The 22,641-nt window shown below is 38.7% G+C and overlaps 1 protein-coding gene across 2 annotated transcripts in view; it reads left to right on the top strand.

The window, feature by feature from the left end:
• The window catches only part of CD99 (CD99 molecule (Xg blood group)), a 50,362-nt gene extending 29,856 nt beyond the window's left edge, over positions 1-20,506 (top strand). The window contains exons 5-11 of one of the 2 annotated variants that reach the window (XM_042457620.1): positions 684-752; positions 3,105-3,173; positions 7,353-7,376; positions 9,607-9,642; positions 11,572-11,682; positions 12,172-12,225; positions 16,657-20,506. In XM_042457620.1, the coding sequence (XP_042313554.1) occupies positions 684-752; positions 3,105-3,173; positions 7,353-7,376; positions 9,607-9,642; positions 11,572-11,682; positions 12,172-12,225; positions 16,657-16,685 (392 nt within the window). In that variant the 3' untranslated portion in view covers positions 16,686-20,506. The remainder of the gene's footprint in view (positions 1-683; positions 753-3,104; positions 3,174-7,352; positions 7,377-9,606; positions 9,643-11,571; positions 11,683-12,171; positions 12,226-16,656) is intronic. The other variant, XM_042457621.1, reaches the window with a different exon arrangement.
• Positions 20,507-22,641: the final 2,135 nt, after the last annotated feature.

Genomic DNA, 22,641 nt, shown 5'->3' with positions numbered 1-22,641 from the left:
TTATTCACAATGCCACAATGGCAAAAGAGAAGTAAAAAAATTCTGTTTAGTGGAGGCCCTAAAGTGGGTTCTAATTTGTGTTTATTGATGCTTGCTCTGAGTTTTCCAATCATCAGCTTTGCTTTAACTGGAATATTAAGGAGCTGAATTATATTGGCCAAAGGTGTTTTGGAGTAGTTGGCCTTGGTCATTTCCAGATTCCAGGATAAAACTACAGTTTTGCAAAGGCTACTTGACCAAATCTGTGGAATTCCAGGGACGTATAGAAACCTTCAGTTTCCACAAATCTATGAAGTATTCCACTGTATTCGTTTCTTTGCCCTTGCAAAGCTACCAAATACTTAAAGGATTCATAATGTAGATTTAAGTGTGTGTGTGTGTGTGCACGTGTGTGAGAGCACGCATGCGTGCATGCGTGCACACACATGAAAGAGAGCTAAAGAGATAGAATGATGGTGGGGAGGAAGCTGATGAACAGGGAATTGTCAGAGTAACATGGGAATGTATGAATGAGTTGTGTTCAGGTCTTTACTGTAGCCTTTATTTGTTTCTTTTGTTTGTCATTGTGAATGGGCTTGTCCAGTATACTCATTATTATTTTTTTAATAAATAAGGATAATGTCATGCTGCCTAGTTTGTTTCTGCCTTTCATATTTTGAGCTTATTTTTCTGTCCATCTCTAGATGATGAATCACACAAGCCAGGTCCACCAGTGCCTCAACCAAAACCTGGAACTCATGATGACACAGGGGGTAAGTTTCGTTGGACATATTTCTAGATGTGCAATCTGTCCAATGGTTTTCTGGATTTGTCTTGGTATCTTTGGATAGGAAGTCAGTTTTTCTACACCTTCTATTGGCATGAAAAGTCTCATTAGACAGCATCTCCCAGCAAATTAGCAAATGCTGAGACTTTACCATTCTGTTTTGGATGTCGTGAAGCTAGATGGAAACTAGTGAGCATTAAAATTTGTACAGTAATTTCTTGTCTGTATTCAGGCAAAGGTAGTTTGCAAAACATAGCAGAATTTTGTGCCACTTTTCTTACCCACCAATGCCTGAATACAGTTTTTATACTTTCTTTCTTTGAATTGAGGGTAGGGGCAGCAGCCTACAGGAATGACTCAGGGGCTCTTTACACTGGCCATTAAGGCCAGCCTGGGGGTGGAGTCAGGCTCCACATGATGCATGCTGTAACTCTGCCCCCAGGACACCGTGATGCCGTGCACCGCTCCACATGGTGTGTGGCATCGTGACACTCCTCCGGCGCAGTGGCTGGATGATGTAGTGCTGTAGGAGCACCGTATAGCCACGTTGCTGCAGCTATCCACCACTTTTTGAGGCTCCTTTCCATGCCCTGGAAAGGCAGGATCAGGGCCGCAGCACGCTCAATCTGGATGAAGAAGGGGCGGCTCAAGGCTGCCCCTTTGGGGCTGTTTGTACAGCCCCTCGGTGCCTAAAATAGCCATGGGTTCCACTATGAAAGTTTTTTTTTAAAAAAAGAAGAATGATTATATTTGAGTAATTGAAAGTTTTGAGCATGCTTCAGTAGCAGTGGAAGCTGGCATTACATGGAAAGAACTGGGGCTTACTAAAATTATTGTTCTGTATATAAACCTTGTCTAGAAGAGGCCTGTTTAAAATTTGTATCTGTTTAATGGGAAGTACAAGCCAGAGCGTGGCTGGAGGATTCTAGCAGTCCAAAAATGTGACTTTATCAGGTTCCAGTATATGTTGTATTTACAATAAAACTGTGGTGGAGTTTGAGTAAATAATTCATTTTCAGTTGGAAATATTTAGCATCTTGAAACCAACAGAAGTGTTATCTCAGGGTATAGAAGTAGGTAACCTGTGCAATATCCTGCAGACAAATTAAATTACCTGTAAAGTCACAGTAACAGCCCCCTCCCTGCTCTCTTCCCCCCAGCAGCTGAAGACATTTTTATTTAGATAGGCATTCGGTGGATGAGTTTTACTTATGCTGTATGCTGTAAATGCCTTTTACAGTTTTTACTAGTTTTAACTTGTGTTTTAATATTAATAATGTTTAATTATTTTTTTTTACTTTTGTAATAAACATTTTTACTTCTGTCCTTTTAAATTATTGTAACCTGATTTGAATCCCATTGTCAGAGAAAGGCGTGATATAAATCCTTGAAATAAATAAAATAATTAATGAAGTGTGTGGCAGGGATGCCTTGAATTCATTCCTAAATAGGAATATCTGGTTACAGGATCACAACCCTTGATCTTTTGCAAATTCTTCTGTTCCATATATGACCATTGTTTCAGTAGTCCAAAATATAATATGAGCTTAGAGGGGCTACTAGTTGAATTTGTGCTTCATGAATTGTATTTCCAGACTTCATCTTCTCCTGGAATCTATGACCTAGATGAATAGCACAGTGTAGATGTTCTGCTGCTCATATCTTCAGTGCAGCTAAAAGATTTGTAGTGGATTACAGGCATGTCCACTCCCTGCTCTTCTTTAATCTTGTGAAATCCTCCCATTTCCTTTCATTTGCTGACTTTGGAGATAGTGAAGTGTTAGGCACCGATGCTGCTCTGGTCTTAACCAGGATTTAAAGTGGCTTGTGATCCCAATTAAATGCAAAGCAGTGTTGCTTCTACAGCAGACCTTTTTGAGGAAATTGTAGACCAGATTTAAAAGAACTCCTGGAGCAGGTGTGTAATAAAATGGATTAGATGGGTAACTATTATGATTCTAATGAAACACATAACTGCATGTATATCACCCTCTGTTGTGAATGTCCATTGGCGTAACAGCATATTTGTCTGTCTTAATGAATGTTTGAAGGTTAGTGTAATAAGTGCTATACTTTATTTTAAACAAAACTACTTGGGGTAAGTGCTGTTTAGTAGAAATATCTGGTAAACATGTTTAGGATTGTGACTGTGATTGCAAAAGTTATGAAAGAATCAAAAACACCATAGTGTACATGTTAAGACAGAAAACAATGATTGGCATCCTGTTAGTGACTTACACAGTTCAACTTACAACTGTGTAAGTCATTTTTTGGTTATTACTGAGGTTGGAAATGGTTACCATCTTTGCATAATGACCACCACCTTTCTGTTTTAAAGGAATTAGTGATGCAGATTTATATGAGGGTGGGGTGCCTCCAGCTGACCCTCCAGCTGACTCTGGATCAGGTAAATTTCTATTAAATCCTGTGTTCAAAAATACTTGTAGGTTGTTTCTAGGTTGTTGTTGTTTTTGTTTGCCTCCTTGTGATAGTGAACTGGCAAGATGAAATGCAGTTTGTTATTTAGAAGATCCAGTGGTGGTGTGGTGGTTTGAGCATTGGACTACAACTCTGGAGACCAGAGTTTGAAGCCCCACTTGGCCATGGAGACCGTTGGGTGACCTTGGGCAAGTCATACACTCTTAGCATCAGGGGAGGGCAATGGCGAACCTCTGCTGACAAGTATTGCCAAGTGGTAGAGTTGCTGTAAGTTGTAAACAACTTAAAGGCACACAACAACAACAAATGTTATTTAGATTTTTTTTTCTGCACATCTACATGGATCTTATTAGGCATGTTTGTCTTCTATTCAACAAATACAATGGGCTCTCATTATCGACTGGGGTTTGATTCCAGAAACCCCCATGGATACCAAAATCTATAGATGCTCAAGTTGCATTAAATATAATGGCATAGTAAAATGATGTCCCTTATATAAAAGGGCAAAATTAAGCCTTTCCTATGGGGATGTATATATTTATAGTATTTTCAAGCCATGGATACTTGAACGCATGGATAAAAAATTTATGGATAAGGAGAGCCGACTATAATAGTACAGTGTACCTGTGCTTCTTACATGTTAAAGGAAAACCTCTTTTTTGATAGCCAAAAGGATGATGAATTTAACATTTTGATCAGAAAATTTTAAATGTACAATGCTGCTGGTGTATTTTTTTTCCAATTTACTGTTAAAAATCTTACATGGAAGTCATTTTATTGAAATATTTATAGAAAATATTTTCAAGTATGACCTTTTCAGATTTTAAAAAGTAAACAGTTACAATTATATTCTTAAAACCAAACATATTGATTCCATGATTACCATTACAGTTACAGTTTTTTCATGTTTCCATTTATCAAAAGTAACTAAAATAAATTTAAAAAAAAGAAAACAATGTTACAAGCCATTGTTCTGCAATACATTCTTCCTGCCTGCAATGTTTTCCCCCAATGTCCACAACAGAGAACAAATCAAAAGCACAAGGTATAGCACAAGCCAGCATTGGGACCATGTGACATTCCTCCTCTGTGATTTAATTTGGTGACATCTACTGTACATGTAACTTATGAAAAGATAGAAAGAAAACAGAGAAAAAGACTGAGACTGATAAAAAGAAATACCTAGGATAAGCTTTCAGGTTGCATCTAATGAAACAGACAAAAGCTTATGGCAGAAAGTTTTTATTCTCAGTCACAAAGGAGCTAAGGGTTTTCTTTATATTTTTAATACTAAAATATACTAGCACAAATATGTCTTTTAATACATCACAGTTGTAGTACAAAACAGGTCAAGTTATCCTTCAGTAACTTACAGTTCTAATGTAACATAGTAATGTCTTTGTTGCTAGAACATGGAATTAAATGAAAGTAACTATTTGTTCATAACTAGTTACTTCCAGGCTTGGAATCCATGTGTGTAATAATGTCTGTAATAATTTTTAGATTTTATGTTGGGTGCAGGGCAGGATGAATGTGCTGAAAAATATGTGTTCCCCATTGTTAGATTGTCTGAAAAAGTTAATTGCAGCTTTGGTTTTAGATTGGATTCCTATTCTTTCTATTCATCCTGTATAAGAATAGGTTTCTAATTTTCATTTAAATGTTATGCTTAAAAATATAGCAACAATAAATTATCAGTCTTATAATGTTGGTTAAGGGGGAGGTGATTTAAGTTAACAGAGTCGGATTTGTTAGACATTTCAGACTTTGTTAATATTTTTTGATACTACTAGTTTTGAAAAACATCTGTGAAGAAGCCACAGGAAACCAATGTCTCTATACTTGCTCAGGAATTTGCTTTATTTCTAGACCTCTTGTAGATTAATATATTCCTAGTTCTACATTCCCAGAATTGTCACTATTTTATAGACTCCCAGTTTGTCTTCCTTCAAGAATTTTCTGGGCTCATGACAGCATTGACATTTTGTTCTCCATCCATCCAGAATTTTTAAAAGTTGATTTCTCTGACCTTCCCATTCCTTCTACCAAATTCATTTTGTAATACATAGAGAACCAGCATGGTGTTGGCCTAAACATTTTCTATGGCTCTGGAGATCAGCGTTTGGATCTCCACTCAGCCATGGAAACACACTGGGTGACCTTGGGCAAGTCACACTATCTCAGCATCAGCCAAAAGCAAAAACCCTATGACAGCTTCACCTTAGGGATGCCATAAGTCAGAAATGACCAGAAGGCAAAAAACAATATTGTTTTATCTCCAGTCTTTATGCTAAAATATGCACTACATTAAGTGATAGCTGCATAGCTTACTCATCATACCATCTGACATGTTTTTAGTTTGGTCCTGCTGTACATTTTTTTCTAATACAGCTGGAATATTTGTTTCAGTTTTGTTCATTCGGTTTCACAATATGCTGTGCAAAATTCAAGGGTCCATCTACCATTTTTTTGCTTCTCCTATTTATCACACTTCAAGTCTATTTTACAAGTATCTGCTCAGATCTTCTCAGATTGAGAAAAGCAAACAGACTCCATAAAAGCTTCTGCTGTAATAACTGCTACTCTAAAATACCACAAGCCTCTGGAAATTAATGCTTAAAAACAACCCATCAAACAAAAAGAATTTTCTAATTTTTAATACTACTTTGCAGATGTATTAACCCACTACTTGGCTTTTTTTACATTTTGTTGTGTTGTAACCTGGATGGTATGTATGTATAGTATTTCTGCATTGCATCCCAGCCCGCAAGGGCTCCCAAGAGGATGAACAAATAAAAACATATTGAATGCAAAGTTAAAACATATTAAAAACTCTTTAAAAATTCCTAAAAGCAAAGTTAAAATAGCTAATTCAAACATTGAATAACATGTGTAACAGCACTGTTTTGGCTAGGTAGAGTTCCACAGTTCAGGAAATGCTACAGGGAAAGCCATATTACATTTACCCACCAAACTAACCAGGTACTTGGACACACAATAAAGCCTCCTCTGAAGATCTCAAATTTCTGGCTGACTCATAATTAAAATGGCATTTAGTTTACTTTGTTTCCACTTCACTTACACAAGATACTCATCACTATGAAAGTGCAGAATATTTTTTATTTTGAAACAAAATTTAAACAGATATCACTATGATGATGTTCTCATGGGCCAAAAGGCCTGGGTTCCCCTGGTTTTGCATCATCTAATTTAGCTGACATGGACCAAAATGCTGGGGACAGGATCAGGCCTGATCCTGCCAGACCAGACAAAGATCTGGGCCAATCACAGGGTAAACAACTTTTAGCCTGGGGTAAGATACTATAAACTACCCTGGGTAAAATATTAGAATTTCCTAACAACTCCACTGCAAAACCTGGCTTTACCCCACTACCCCATGCTCCTTACCGTGCTGGCTGTCGTTTTCACTCAGAAGCCTCTCTCCTGATGCAGAAACAAGACGCATGGCTGCACCCATGTAGCCAAGCACCCCATTTCCATGTCAGATGTGGCAACGGGGGTGGGTGGGGCTTCTGAGTGAAAGCAAAGATGCAGCAAGGTAAAGAGTGCATGCCAGTCCTGGGTCAGCGTAGGGAAGGGTATGTGAACACCTGTCCATCCCCATGCTGACCCAGAGACCAAACTAGGTGAGCACCAGGGTAAGGATGGCACAGGCTTAGCCCATGCTTTCCTGTCCTATTTGCTCAGGCCCTAGGTGCATCAGTTTGTAACAATGACAAATAAATTAATTCCAGTTCCAGGTTTTAACACAGCAAACTGTACTTCTGTAAGGCTCTGTATGTACTGAATGAAACTCCTTGTTTTGGTTCTCCCTAAATACAGTTGTATGCTCCCTACCCTCCTAATGGCTGTGCATGGTAGATTGTTTAATCTTTGCATTTTAATTTGGGCTGATTTTGTAATATGTTGTATTAAAACCTGTCTGGCAATTCCTTGTACTGTTTTTCTTTATAAAATAACTGAAAATAAAACAAACAAAAATGTAATTAGAACTGATCCTTGGTTTAATGCATGTATGTGCATGTACAGTTTAAGCGATGCAAATTATTTGTTTTTCATTACTTTTTTTTCTAAGTGTTATTTTGCTTCTCATATTGCTATGCACAATTTTTGCTCCCTAATTTAGGCCGTGCTTCTAATCCCTCTGCAGGTATGTGAGCTGAGTCACTATATTATTTGATATTACAAAATATTTGTCAGAATCAGCAGAAGCACTTACAACTCATTGTATTTCTTGTTTTGACTTGTGTCTCTTGAGCCTAGTAGTCTCTTGATGTTTTGTTGCTACTAATCATGTTTTAAGAGAGTTTCTGATGCTTGTTTTTCTTTTTAAAATCCTCCTGAGATTTTAGGCTGATTTCACTAAATAAATAAATAGATGTAAGCTTTGGTTCATCCATTTTCAAAGACATAATATCACTGGTAAAACAAAGAGGGTTATCTAGAGAGTTTGGCAGTCTGTGATGCCCGAGCAGATACTGGGAAGTATCTCTTCAGTGAGACAGCTGCAAATTAATGTGGAACACTAGGTAATGATAACGGTTGAGATGAACTGCTTCCTCTACAAGTTGTTCAGCAGTCCCTCTTATTAAACCTAGTTATAGGCAAGCTCTGTATACTCAAATATATGTAGCACATTTGCTGTTGTGTTGCTCATCTCTTTGTGCAAGGCAAGTGAAGAAATCAATTAACCATAGCTTCACATTGCATGAAGACTAGAAACTACAGTTAATGGATTCCAAACATATAAACTACAGCTTGGTTGTAAGCTGATAATGAAATATACATGTAACTGGAAGTTCTGGTCAGCTGCAATGTCCTGGTTTGATTTGTTGCTTGGGAGATAGAAACAAAGTGGCTATATCCTAAATTGTTAATCTATGATTTAATCATCTGAATATTACTAAGATATTTTGACATATTCTGAGTGAGCACAGTTGAAGAAATACCTCAAACAGGGATTAGACACAGAGGCAGGAAAAGTGAAGATTGGAGGAAAGAGCATTAACAACCTAAAGTATGCAGATGACACAATACTACTAGCAAAAACAAAGACCTGGAGCAATTCCTGAAGAAGGTCAAGGATGGATTAATACTGAACATTAAGAAAACAAAAATAATGACCACAGAAGATATACAAAAATTCATTGAAGTCAAAGAGTTCCCATACCTTGGATCTAATATTGATCCAAACCAGGGGTAGGCAACCTGCGGCCCGCGGCCCAGATGCGGCCCGGCAAGGCCTTGGGACCGGCTCCAGCCCGGTCCTGCCGCCGATTGCCGCCGGGGCCTTTGGTGGGCAATTGTCTATAGAAGCCTCAGAAACATGCATTTATATTAACATTTAAAAAAAAAATCAGCAAATTTTTTCTCATGTCCTCCATTTTTTTTAAAAAAGTGTCTTCCATTTGAAAATTTTGTCCTACATTTGTCCTGGTTTATTTATATATTTAATCTTTTTTTAAAAAATTATTTAATTATTTATTTTTTGGCTTCGGCCCCCCAGTTGTCTGAGGGACAGCAACTCGGCCCCTGGCTCAAAAAGGTTGCCTACCCCTGGGCTAAACAGAGACTGCAGTCAAGAAATAAGAGTAAGATTAGGACTAGGAAGGACAGCTATGAAAGAACTGGACAGGACCATAAAGTGTAGACATAACTCTGAAGGCTAAAGTGAAGATCGTCAAACCATTGTATTTCCCATCATCATGTTTGGATATGAGAGTTGGACAGTGAAGAAAACTGATAGGAAGAAAATCAACTAATTTGAGATGTGCTGGAGAAGAGTACTGAGAATACTGTTGATGGCCAAAAAGACAATTGGGTTCTAAAACAAACCAAGCTTGAACTACCCCTGGAAGCCGGGATGACTAAATTAAGGCTGGCATACTACTTTGGCCACATCATGAGAAGAAATGAATAATTAGAAAAGACAATGGTGCTAGGAAAGGTAGAAAACCGTAGAAAGAGGAAGACCGTATGCCAGATGGTTAGACTCAATCAGGGAGGTCTGCAGGACATCAGCAGAGCAGTTGAGGACAGAGGGTCTTGGAGATGTCTCGTCCTCAGGGTCACCATGAGTCTAAGATGACTTGGGAGCAATTAACAACAGCAGCAACAACAGGATTACAGTTAATAGGAACAATTGAACTCAATTTTAATGCACTTGCCTGCTAAGAGTGTTAACTTTTCCTTCTATGAGTGGTGTAACTGATACAGGCCTAAACGCTTTTTAAAAATACATATTAGGAGGAACAGTTGCTTGGTATACACATAGGGCAGCCAGTATGCTCAAAGAAAGAATGTAACAAAATTTCTTTTAAAATGTGAAAAGGACTTACAATGAGTAATAAGCATATATAACAGAACTATCCCTCTACTAGGTGGACATGGCTCAGGCTCCTCTGAAAATGCAGAAGGTAAGCTTCTCTTCTGGAACGTTTCTCTTCTGAGTGTCCAATATGGAAAATCTTTTCCCAACTCCATGGACTGCATGCAGTTCCATAGTGTGCCCTCCAGTTTTTATAATGGAAAATATTCATAGAGCTATGGATTAATTTAACCAAGTTCTTATCCACCAAGAGCTAGTTTAGTTCCAGAGATCCTTTTCCAAAACCAGAAGCCAATTTCATTTTGAAAGATGTCTCGTTGTACACCTAAACTGTGTGTGGGTCTTGTAAAAAACCTGGCAAAAATGCCCCCTCATAATTCCTGACCATGTGAGGGGCCTCTTCAAGAAAACAAATTTTTGAAAAAAAGAACCGGGGAACATGGGGTTGGGAGAGGTAAGATACTACTAGGTTCAGCAGTGGCTGTTTGTGGCCTCTAGACCTGGGTTAAATTGTTCACTTCTGCTCTAAATCAATTACCAACTTCAACTGGTCCATTAGCTGATTCCCCCTCTGAAGCCATTGCTAGATGCTGCTGAAATTTCAGACTTCACCTTTACTTAAAACAAGGGGTGCAGATAGTATGATTTATGCTTTGAAGGAGAATTGTATTATCTGGAGTATCATTTTCTTTTAAAGACCCATCTACCCACACATAAGCAGCCTAAAGGTTTTACTGTATATACTCCTGTATAACTCTAGAAATTTTAGTAAAAAAATTGACCTCAAAAACAGGTCAATGTAAATACTGTATTTTAATGCTTATCAAAAAAAAAAAAAAAAAAAAAAAGGAACCATCACCTGGTGAAAGGCAATAGTGTAATATGTCCTGGAAGCACTGACTTTTCTTTCCTCTCCCATCCATCCATCCATCCATCCATCCATCCATCCATCCATCCATGAGCACAAACAGTTATGCCTGCGGGAATTCTGCAAGTTCTTTGGCATCATCTTTCTTTGCTTCATCCTTTAGATCCTTCATTACATTCCCCTAAGATCCTTCATTACATTCCTCTGAGTTTTAACCTCAACATATCCATGAGTCATACAAAATCCATAGTTTTGGCCCAAAATTGCCCTCGACTTATACATGACTTATAGTCAAGTATGTATGGTATACTTCCATCTTACCTTCTCCTGCTCCAAACATTCTTCTGTCTTTACTAAAATCCAGAGTCATGATATTGCTCCCACAGGCTTTTTTTTAAAAAAGTTATTTCCCTATCCTCATCTCCTTGAGTGGTGAGTTTGTGAGCAGTTTTGGGGAGAAAAGAGAATTTACAAAACTTGAACCTTTGTCTTATTTATCTTGGTATCCTTGACAAGGAAGTCAATGTTTCTCCTCCTTTGTCTCTTTCCATCCATTCCCTTGACAGTTCTCATGAGTCTGCATTCCTCAGCAGTGCTAGCAAATGCTGAGGATGTTGTGAAGCTGGATGGAAAATGATTAATGTTAAAATTTGCAATTTCTTGCCTCAGCAATGGCACTTGAGAAAGTTTACCACTTTTTGTGCCATTTTTCCTAAAGCTACTACCTGGATTTATTGTGGTTTTGTTTAAAAGCATAGAATTCTGAGCAATATTTTAAAAAATGATGCCAGAAATCAGTACTTCATAACATTTAGCTTCCAGTTTGAAAGGAAAAATTAATATTGATGCTAATGCAATGTTTTGTGCATAACTGAGCTCATGGTTTGGACCTTTTACTCTCAGTACAGTATTGGTTCGTTAATAATTTTAAGAGGTTACACAATCTAATATTCACAAACATGAATTTCACGTAGTTACATGGGAGCCACCCTTTTTGAACACCAGGATTTCATTTGAATAAGCATTGTATTTTCTCTGTTAATTGCCAGCAGCTGCTGTTTTGTTTTAAAATAAATCTCCCACAAGGTTTAGTAAATGATTTTTGGAGAGAGAAAGTTAGATTTAACTAAGGGAAAAATGTTTTCACAGGTTCTCAAGGAATGCTGGCTGGTATTATTAGTTCAGTAGTAGTGGCAATAGCAGGAGCTGTATCAAGCTTTATAGCTTACCAGAAGAAAAAGCTCTGCTTCAAACAAAGTGGTATGTATTTAAACACTGTATTTGTTGTTGTTTTCATATGTTTGTCCACAATGCTTCACTTAATTGTTGCAGAAGTGAAAATGGGGGTGGGTTCTAAAAAAGAGCTAACATAACTTAATTCAGAGCTAGAGACCCTTTGATCCTCCAGATGATTTAGTGTATAGCCTCCATTGGCCTACTCCAACATGGCCAGAGGTAAGGATTGTGGGCCCTTTCATCCAAAAAATCAGGAACGCTTAATGTTATGCAACTCTCCAGATATTGTTGGGTTGCAACTCCCAGCAGCCTTAGACAGCTACAAGTTACAGTCCAACAACATCTAGAAGTCCAAACAATCCCTGTTCCACAATCCAGATATTGTACTAAGTTCACATTTCCCAGTAAAATTGGAAGCCTATAGTTGGAATGGATTCCACAGAATTTGATAAAATGCCTGAGCCAAATATTCCAGGGATCAGAAAAATGCTAGCTCTATATTTGTGTTTGTAGATCAAGAGAATGTTAACATGGAAAGCCAACAAGGAGCACATGCTGAACCACCAGGTAAGGACTGTCTTTTTTTTTTTTTTTTAAATTATTATTATTCCTATTATAATTGACAATTGTAATACACCTGTCTTCTCCTAAGGATATTAGTGTAGACACCATGTGTGTTTCTATAGAGATTATCACATGGGGATAAGAAACGGGAGAAAAGTGCTATGCTCTTGTCATGTTTGCGCGATCGCAGGAAGATTTTCACCCAATGTCATACACATACAGTAGTTGTCCCATCATCAATGCATCATGCTAGTGCAGCTTCTCATTAACGACAAAAAAGCATTAATGGCTTGCCTATAGTGTTTCATTAGTGCTATCACAAATATGAACAATCACGTTTCAATAGTGTCATTGAGAATCTGTCATTAAACCTTCCAGAAATAAAGTGAATCCTCCAGTCCCCCAGTGTGCCATTCAGCAGAATCACCTCTTGTGTCACACTTGTGAGTCACAGAAGAGTTACTTAGCAACGAGAGAGTACTTGTTTTTTCCTCCAATCACAGCCCCTTCTTTTGATGTGTGAAATATAAAAGTGCTATTTTACGGTTTGTGAATTGCTAATGCCCCATTCTTGCGATATGGTGTGAAAGTAAGTGTTGTAATTTTGCCATTGTATCATTCTTGCTAAATAATGTTAGAACAGCGTTATTAAAGTGTAAATAGCCCTCGTGTGATAATCTATGTCATGTCCCATCCAGGCAGTGTACAAAGCTTGAATTATTTAACTTTAGCATTAGAAAGGCATCATTCTCTTTCACACAACCATCAAGTGTTCTTTGAAAATCAGATCTTATCTGCTAATCACTTTATTATGTCCTTGATTCATTGGATTACTTTACTAGACCTCTTGTAATGTAAAGTTTATGGGGGGAAAGTATTAGAGGGGGTAAACCAATTGGCCAATGATGGAAAGTAAGTAAGAAATAATTGTAGAGGGAGTAAGAAAGTGTTTGAAGGTAAGAGTATGTGAATAGATGGTGAGTAAAAGGAATCTGAAGTTTGATAAGGAAGATAGAGAAATAAGAAAGTAATAAGAAAGAATGAGATATAAGAAAGAAGAAGAAGGGGAAAGAAGGAAAAGAAAGTTAAGAAATGTTGAAGAAGTTAAGGGAATCTAAGGAGGGAAGAGTTATGGATGAAAAGAGAGGGGGAAAGGAGGGTTCGAAGTAGCGGGTTTTAGAAAGAAAAGAATAGCTGAAGGCCACCAATGTCAAATATATTAAATGACAAGTTAGGATTGTAAAATAATATAGACAGTACTATGTATGTTTGAAAATATATATTGTGCTTGTGTAAAGTTGCGATTGTATGATTAGGATAATATGTGATCTATGATGTTTTTTTTTAAAAAAAACAACAATTTAAAATGTTTGATAAAAAATAAAATGCTTCATATTCTTAAGAATATTTCTGTATTTACTAGCAAAATCATTCTACCACAATAGCTGTATTGTGTTCTTCCTCCTACATAACTCAGTAAGAATGTAGGAAGTTGCTTAGAACAAGTCAGACAAATGGTTCTGTACTCACTAGAAGCAGCTCTTTTAAGACATCAGTTTCCCCAGCTCCTAACTGGAGGGACTAGGTTCTGAACCTAGGACCTTTGGCACTCAACGTATGTGCTTTGCCACCGAACTAAAACTTTTTCCAACAGTAAACAGCATATGGCTTAAACATGGAAGGAAATGTAGCTTTGATTGTAGAGACAGAATTCAGATTGTGCCCTCACTTTGCCTGACATATTTTGAGAGTGGGGGAAAGTACATTTTGGCTCTACTGTAGCTCTGTTCCCAGTTGCAGCCACTTGATTATAAAGTTTGTTTCTTTCCCTGCAGTCTTCATGTAACTTGCAACACAAATCTACAATGCTGGTAATAGGTACAAATAGGGAGGTTCAGGGCCTGGGTCAGACAGTGGCCCTCTTACATTCCTGTTTTTTTCTTCTCAGCCTGTCCAGAAGTCTCCTCTCCACTTTGTGTTTCCCAGCATGGGTACCATTCTTTTCCCCAGTTCTAAAAGATTACAATGTTTCTCCTAAGACTTAGATACTGACAGTAAAAGCTTTAAGCAAAACTGTGTTGGCTTGTTTGGTTCAATTTTTTTCACTTGTGGCCCTGTTTTGCTGATAATTTTTTTGACATGGAGTTCAGTTCAGGCTGTATAAACTGCTGGCTAAATCGGAGTATACAATCTAATAGGTTATACTGCTCTTTTGGTAAATCCTTTCATAGCAAAACACCCCCCCACACACACACACCAATATATGTGCACATGTTTAAGAGTGCATCTCCCTCCCCATTAGTTATGCTGTTTGTATTCATATACTTATATAATATAAAGTTAATATACTATGTAATATATAATTTGAGGTTAGGTCACTCATAATGTTTGCCAGCTTCATTTTTCATCTACATTTGGAGGGTTTCAGCAAAATTACAAAAAGTAAGTATCTCCAGGAAGTCTAAATCTTATTGCCAATGCCAACTTAAGTGGGCAGATTGAATTAACTTCTTGATTGTAAATCAACTCTTAATATAAATTCCACTGAAGCAATGGGATTACTGCCTTTGAAATGGAAATCAGAATGTTTTTTTTAAAATCAAAGACATCCTTAAAGTAAATGTGCAAGGAACAATTGTGAGAAGAAAATAATGAAAAATAAATGATTGTGATGATCAGAGGAATGTATTTAACCTAAAAGTTACAGGGGTGAATTTAGAAATAGTGTGAAAGACAATTCTATGCTAGTCTACTCAGGAGTAAGTGTATTCAGTGGAGCTTAATGTCTAGTAAGTGCATGTACAACTGCAGTCTAGCGGTGGGGGGGAGCATCTACATTGGCTCAACTAGCTGCTGGGCAATGTTACTGGAATGTGTTGGATGTCTGACAGCAGTGCCCTTATTGTTGGACCATGGATTAGAACAATACAGCAAAGCTTAACAGGAATTGGCACTGGGGACATGTTAACAGAATTTCGACAGAGCTGAAATTGTGTAAAAGCGAGCTGGAAGCAGGAGAGATTAACGTTGCTAGTAAACTGCTATGAAGCACAAAGAAGTTTCCTATAAAAGCACAAGGCAGCAAGATTTCCTTTTGTTTGTGTTCATTATTGATGAGAGTTTTCCCCCCAGAGTTTGCTCCCTTTCCATAGTGCCAGACCATTGTGCAGGGCTGTCAAAAAGGCCCATGGGGCTTGGAATGAGTGGCGACTGATGTCTGTAATTGCCGGTAGCTTTGAACTTCCGAATGATGACAAAATGTTTTCAGTAACATATTTTTCCTTGAGTGAAGTGATTGTTAAGCCAATCTGGATCTTTTCAAAAGTTGTGTTCCTTGAAATTTTAGTCCATAGTTCTACATGGGCAATGATGTTCAGAGATGGAGTTATCCTGTTAGCCCAGGTTGGCCTATTCAGTTTGCTGGAACTTGGGATTTGGAAACTTGGTAGCCTTTTCATTTGGCTTTCCATGGGTGCATTTTTCACTTGGATTAAAAAAAGATAAAGAGAGATATGCTAAATGTGTATAGAGCTAGGTATAACATGGAGAAAGTAGTTATGAAGAAACTGTTTTTCCTTTCTCATACTGGAACCTGCGGGTCATCAACTGAAACTGAAAGGTGTGATATTCAGTTGACTTTACACAATTAGGCTTCACATACTGGTAGGTAGACTGTGGAATTCACTAACACAAGATCAGATACTTCCAGGATCAGAACCAGTATGCTTCTCAGTGCGTATTGTTGAGAAACAAAAGTGAGATAATTGTATTCATGTCCCACTTTGTAGGCTTCCCAGGGGCATCTGTCAGGCCATGATAGGAATATCATATTGGAATACAGTCAGCCCTTCCCTTATATGGGGGATCTGTTCCAGACCCCTCTGCATAAGGGGAGAACCATTTATGCTCACGCCCCATTGAAAACAATGGGGGGGAGGTACACCATTCATTTAATTGTAGCATGGCTTCAACGTAAGTTGAAAGCTGCATAAATGAAGTCCATGTATGGTGTGGGCTGACTACTCAGGTGTTTATCGTGGTCCAGCATGGCTCATTCTTTGTTCTCATGTTACCTGCAAGCACAGAAGCTATGGTGAGATTGTGACTAGAATGTTGAGCTAAAACTGAAAGATTTGGGACAGATCTTGGCTGAACAAAACACCATTCAACATTTTTAAACCATTTTTTCACATCTCCCTATCTGACATCTTTTATGAAATTGTAAAGGAAGGAAAAGGGATCATCTCTACCTGCTAGGGAAAGAACGGATTTCAGTCCACAGACTCACTAAAAATACCAAAATGTTGACATAAACATGCTTAGAATTGGGATGTAGAGAGTTCTAGTAGCATCCTGTATATTTCAGTCTATTTGAGGCACTTGTATCAGAATAAGGTAACATCCGGTTTTTCTTTTCTTTCTTTCTCTTTTTAGTTCAGCGTACACTCTTGCAGAAATCATAGTGGAATTTAAGATGAAGAGAAGACCAGCATCTGGATAGAGAATCTACCTATCTTCCTGCAAAAACATGCAACACATTTCAAGCATGCAAAGTAGAATTAAAATAGTCCTGTTGAAACATCTTTTGAAAAGAAGAAGGATGTTTTTAACTAATGAAATTACATGTCTCTCTGGTTTATTCTTTAGAAACTCAAAGTTGCATATTGATTAATCAATGGCTTGAAAACATTTTAGTTGGAAATCGTTGCTCTTGTCTGTAATCTTATTTTTCCTGTAATGATAACTTTAAAGGGGGACATAATTTTAAACTATTGTGCCGGCCTGGCCACATACTAGGGTTGCCAGGGGTGGAGCATCCGCACGCCCCGCAACCCTAGTACGTAGTGGTGCCGTAATCATGGCGGCCTCCCATATACACAGGGGCCACCATGGTTACGACACACACGCTCCACATCGAAATGGTGCAGCATGTGCGCAATGGCCTGGCAGCAGTGTGAGAAAGAGCTCCAAATTGGAGCTGCTGGGTGCGCGCCTCATTCTCACAGCCACCAAATGGCTGTGGGAATGATGCTGGGGAGAAAGGGGCCGAGCAGACCCTTTCGCCCATGGCTACGGCTCCCGGGGTGTCCAGGGGCATGAAGCCCCAAGGACACCCCTTTTCCGCACCATGGAGAAGCGGCATTTTGCTGCTGCTCCATGGTCTGCAAAAACTCCGGATTGGGGCTGCCGATGAGGCCTCCAACCTGGAACTAAAAGGGGCTGCCCCAAAGGGGCGGTATGTACTACGCCTAAATTAGATAAATTTCTTTGAGCAGGTAGAGCATTGAGGCAGTTCCTCTACGTTGCATGGAGGTGTGACACTGCATCTTATAAGCATGCACATGAAATGTACACACATAAACATGTATGCTACACCTTCTTTCAGGCCCCTTGTTTATAATAGGCCACTCTGTTGTTCGGAATGGCAGTAAATGCTTGACCTCATTTCTGCTTCAAATTCTCCTTCTCCCAATAGGAGTACATGGAACCATCCTCTTATACAGGATGAGCTAAATTATGTATCTGGGGCTATCACTGGCATCGTGCAAGCCAATCTTAGGGCCCAAAATCAAATCTGGCTTTCCTGGTATCCCAGTCCAGCCCTTTGCAGTTGTCCTGATGACTATGGTGCGTTACAGACGGCCCAGAAGGTGCAGTCTTGCGCCACTTCTGGTTGCTGCGTCCGGGAACCGCAGCATCCAAACTGCGTGGTTCCCAGACGCAGCAAAGAAGGAGCGTGAAAATCTTCGGCCGTGGAAGAGACACCGTGAGGTGCTAGTTGCGCACTCGCAGCGTCACTTCCGCCGCACGACGTGCGAACGCAGAGCGTCCACTACGTCAAAGTGGTGGCGGCTGTGTGGAACAGCCGCCGCCATTTTGACGTCATTACATACATGGGGCAAGGCGCGTCAGGAAGCGCCGCCCCTCGTGCATAATGATGGCGCCTCATGGGCCCGTCTGTAACGCACCTATGATTCCTTTTCTATCTCACCATTATTTGGTAACTTCCCAGCTTTTGTACGTATGTCTCCCACTGTAAAAGGATGAAATGCCTCTTTTAACACTTAGTTGTTATAGTAAGATGCAGCGGCCAGGTAATTTGGATTCCACTATTTGGCCTTTGGCCATGAACCCTCATTGGAATATAACTTTTGGCAACATACCCAAACATGAATTTGCCCCGGCAACCCCAGCCATTAAGAATAATCTCTGATTCCTTTTGCATAGCCACATCTAGTCTTTTTTATTTTGGGGTCACATTGAGAATATTTGGAATATGCCTATATATGCATCTGTTTGCATTTCAAGGAATAATGAAGTTTACTGTTCATTTTCATTTTAAAGCAACTCTGACATTGTAGCTTTGCCTTCCTATGCATTATAGTAGGAATTGAGGATGCCGAAATGCCTGCTGCCTTAGTTTCTATCACTTGGGAATGATTTTCTTAAGGAAAGTCATGACTTGTACGTGTTGCATTTGGAGCCACGTTATATATGTGCACACAGACACGCTGTTAAAACATAGGTATGGCAGTATCTCCCCCCTTGTTTGGTATAGTGGTTTGAGTGGTGGACAAGGATTCAGAAGGCCAGGTTTTGAATTTCCATTCAACCATGGAAACCCAATGGGTGGCCTTGGGCAAGTCATTCTTTGTCATCTTCAAAGGAAGGCAGCACAGGGGTTGGACTGCATGGCCCTTGTGGTCTCTTCCAACTCCATAATTCTGTGATTCAAAGGAACACTTCCTTTGAACAAATATTGTCAAGAAAACCACATGATAGTTAGCCTTAATGTCACCATAAGTTGGAAACAACTTGAAGGCATATGAGAACACTCCTCCCATTCCTTTTTCCTCTTCTTGTGATAATGCCAATAATACTGAGTTGTGTTGAAGCAAAATAATAATAATAATAACAATAGAGTTAATATAATTGTCTCTCAAAACTGTGTGATGGCATGTGCCTCTGACTATTGGACTTACCTCTGTTATTCCTAAGTGCCCTGCCAGTTTGTTGCTTTGTATTTACAAAAGTTAGACATTCTTGTGAGTACTTCATTATTCTTTTTCAACATACAGATAACAAACCTCCAATAATGAGCTTTATTTCTTCATTTTCAGATGCCTTTAAGCAGTGCCATAAAGTGCCACCCTGAAGTGCCATAAAGTAGCAAATAACTGACCAGAACAGTGCAAACTAAGTATTGCATATTATTTTCTTCATTGAGAAGAAAAGCCTTGGAGGTGGTCATCAGGAACACTTACTTGTACTGTTTTCATTAGATGGAATCCTTCTAAAAGAATCCCCTTTTCCATGCTTTCATTTCCAAGAATGGCTTCAGCCAATGAAACTGTTAGTTTTTGGTAACTAGCTAAGCACTATGTGGGTGTAAGCTAAATCGCCTTGTCATTCAGAATGCAGTTGCTCTATGCATGGACTTCTGAAATAAAATAAAATATTGCGTAGCAATTTCCTGTTTAAATTTGATAGAAGCTAGCAAGTGCCACAAGGATCCTTAAATTTGTCCTTTTTGCATTACAGTAATATACTAAACTAAAGATCATTTTTTCATCACAATTTGTAAACTCTGCAAGACATACATTCTGCACCAAATGTGTGTCTTAATAAATTCAGTGAGGATATTTGCATTTTGAAGCAAGATTACGCATAAGGTGATTGTGAATTGCTTTTATTAAGTGGCAATAATTTTTATATTGCTCATTTTTGTAATGCAGGAGTAATGCTAAACTTCAGTATATAAGTGCTTCTGATTTCTGAAGATGTTCCTGGGTCATTCCTGAACCATTCCTGAAAGCTTTAGCTCAGGACATACTTACATTTTGTTACAAAATCTTTGAGGCATATTTGGAATGTGTGCCAAACAGCCCAATCTGATACATACTATACTTCAGTATATTTTACTTACAGGATTGTAAATGTACCGTATGTTGTGTGTGTGTGTGTAAATACACAAAAACATGTGCATGTGTTGTGCGCACACACACACAATTAATTTGTATTTGGAAGTAAACTCCTTTGAAGGGATTTGCTTCTGTATAAACATTCATATGATTAGGCTGTTCAACTGTGTAATGAAAATCATCATCACAGTTCATCCCATGTTGTGTATATTATGTGTAAGTATATCAATAGCTGTTTGGATGTGTTACATTTTCAACTAGAGTTATGGAACCTTGGAGTGTGAGAGCCAAACATTTCGAAATTAAGACCTAATAATTGTGATTTCTTTTTTTTAAAAAAAATAAACAAATCTAAAACTGTCTCTTCTTTGCCATCATATTTTTAAGAGTATAGTACACAGTGAGTCACAATGGAGCAGAAAGTTTTGGAATTGGAATTTTAAAAAAATCAGCCCATACAAATGTCATTTTTAATTTCTAAATCATGGATTTAGAAACATGGGACTCATGTTGAAAACATATAATTAAACCAAAAAGTGGCAGTTTTATAGCCTCCACAGAAACTCTTGAGATCAAGAACTCTCTACGTATAGATACACTTCAGAATTCACTTTTTGGATTATAATTCCCAGAATCCCCCAGTCACTATGACCAGTGGTAAATTCTACACACACCCTGCATTCTCTGTTCAAGCCAAGTTGCAGAAAATGTTACAGGTTTGGTGGCACATATTCCCTACATTTCTTCCATCCTACATCTCAGCTGCTCTCCCTATTTTATTTCTTCTGCATCTCACAAATCTGACATGGGAGTTCAGTGTGGTGTGACTAGACAAAAGTGAGCAAAGGCAGAAAACCAACACTGCTGCTTCCCTGCCTTTCTTCCATTCAAATTATTGCTAGTGGTGGTGTGAGGGAAGAGGTGACGATCAGGAACATAAACTTTGGTTGTAAACAATAACAGGTCTGTGTGTTCCTGTTCTGAGAAGTAAGTTACATGCTGGTATGCTGCAGATTCTACAGTCTATCATGGAAAGCATGTATGTGTGCTATAAATATGCAAAATTAAACACAAAAGCTGGGAGCATATTGCACAGGCTGCCATCCCTGTTTGAGGCTATCTGATGCCCAGTTGAAGTCCAGGGCAAAGCACTCTCCCTACCAGTTCTTGCTTAGTGTCTGTCTTCGGATGCATTTATGCTGCAGAATTACTGCTGTTTGACCCTGTTTTAACTGCCATTGCTCAATATTATGGAATCCTGGGCTTTGTACTTTTCTGAGATAGTCTTCTCTGTCAGAGTGCTCTGGTGCCACAACAAATTACAAATCCCAAGATTCCATAGGATGAAGCCATGACAGTTAAAGTGGTGTAAAACTGCATTAACTCAGTGTGGCAGCAGCTCCTTTCAGCCCATCAGCCAACACTGCTGAAAACTGCTGTGATTGATGGTACTGACCACAACCAGAGTCCAGGCAGAACCTGCTCCAGTCCCCCTGTTCTCCTTGGTGGTCCATGTCCTTAACCACTGTACCCCATTTACAAATGTATGCTCCTGCCAAAGGGCAAGGAACTCTGAATTTTGGTAGTCACAAGAAGGAATAATGAGAATTAGATTGACACACAGCAAAATAAGAAATTGCCTCCTGTATCCCTGACTTTGTCTCACTTGCTTTGCTATATTTCTGATACTTGCTTCGGGTCTGTGACTTCATCAGGTACTGTCTGCACACCTCCAAACACACAAGGGCAACAAGATGGGTTTGGTCATTTTTTGGGGGGAGGAGAGAATAGAAATGCTCATGATACTGATTTCTCAACTGAATGTGACTGAAACTAATATTGGTGTACAGAATCAATGTCGTGAGATTTGTCCAGGACCTGGAATCCCTGTTCAGTCCTGGAAACCCAGTGACCTTGAGCAAGTTATACTCTCAGCCTAAGAGGAAGGCCATGGCAACCCTGCTTTGAAGAAGTCTTACAAAGAAAACCCCATGTTAGACACCATAAGTCAGAGTTAGGCATGTACAGATGGAACAGACACAGCCTTAAAATTCAGCAGATAAACTTTGACAACAGCAACTGACAAAGCTTAGTATCATATTGCTCTTAACCTCAGTGCCATATATTTTCATGCCAACATGATTTCTAATCCACATTGAGACAATTTCTATTGTAATCCTGTATCTGGCAACAAGAACAGTTTAAATATTGTGTGTTAATCTTATTTGTGATTCTAGTTTGGTTTTATTATATCTTTCTGCAATTGGCTCTTTCATTGTATTTTATATATTTTTAAATATATTGTACACAGCCCAGAGAACTCTGGTTATCAGCTGCACTATAGTGCCAGTAAACCTCATTAACAACAAACAACAACATTTTTACAGTAATATTTATTTATTGTTGTTGTTCTGTGCTCTGGCAAATGCAAATAGAAATATCTATGCCATCATACAGTTCTCCACCTCCTCCAGTACAGTATATCTTCCAATCCAAT

Source organism: Sceloporus undulatus, chromosome 3, assembly GCF_019175285.1.
Source record: "Sceloporus undulatus isolate JIND9_A2432 ecotype Alabama chromosome 3, SceUnd_v1.1, whole genome shotgun sequence".
Lineage (NCBI taxonomy): Eukaryota > Metazoa > Chordata > Lepidosauria > Squamata > Phrynosomatidae > Sceloporus > Sceloporus undulatus.
The sequence above is the reverse complement of the archived record's forward strand: the minus strand, read 5'-3'. Positions and strand labels throughout refer to the sequence as shown.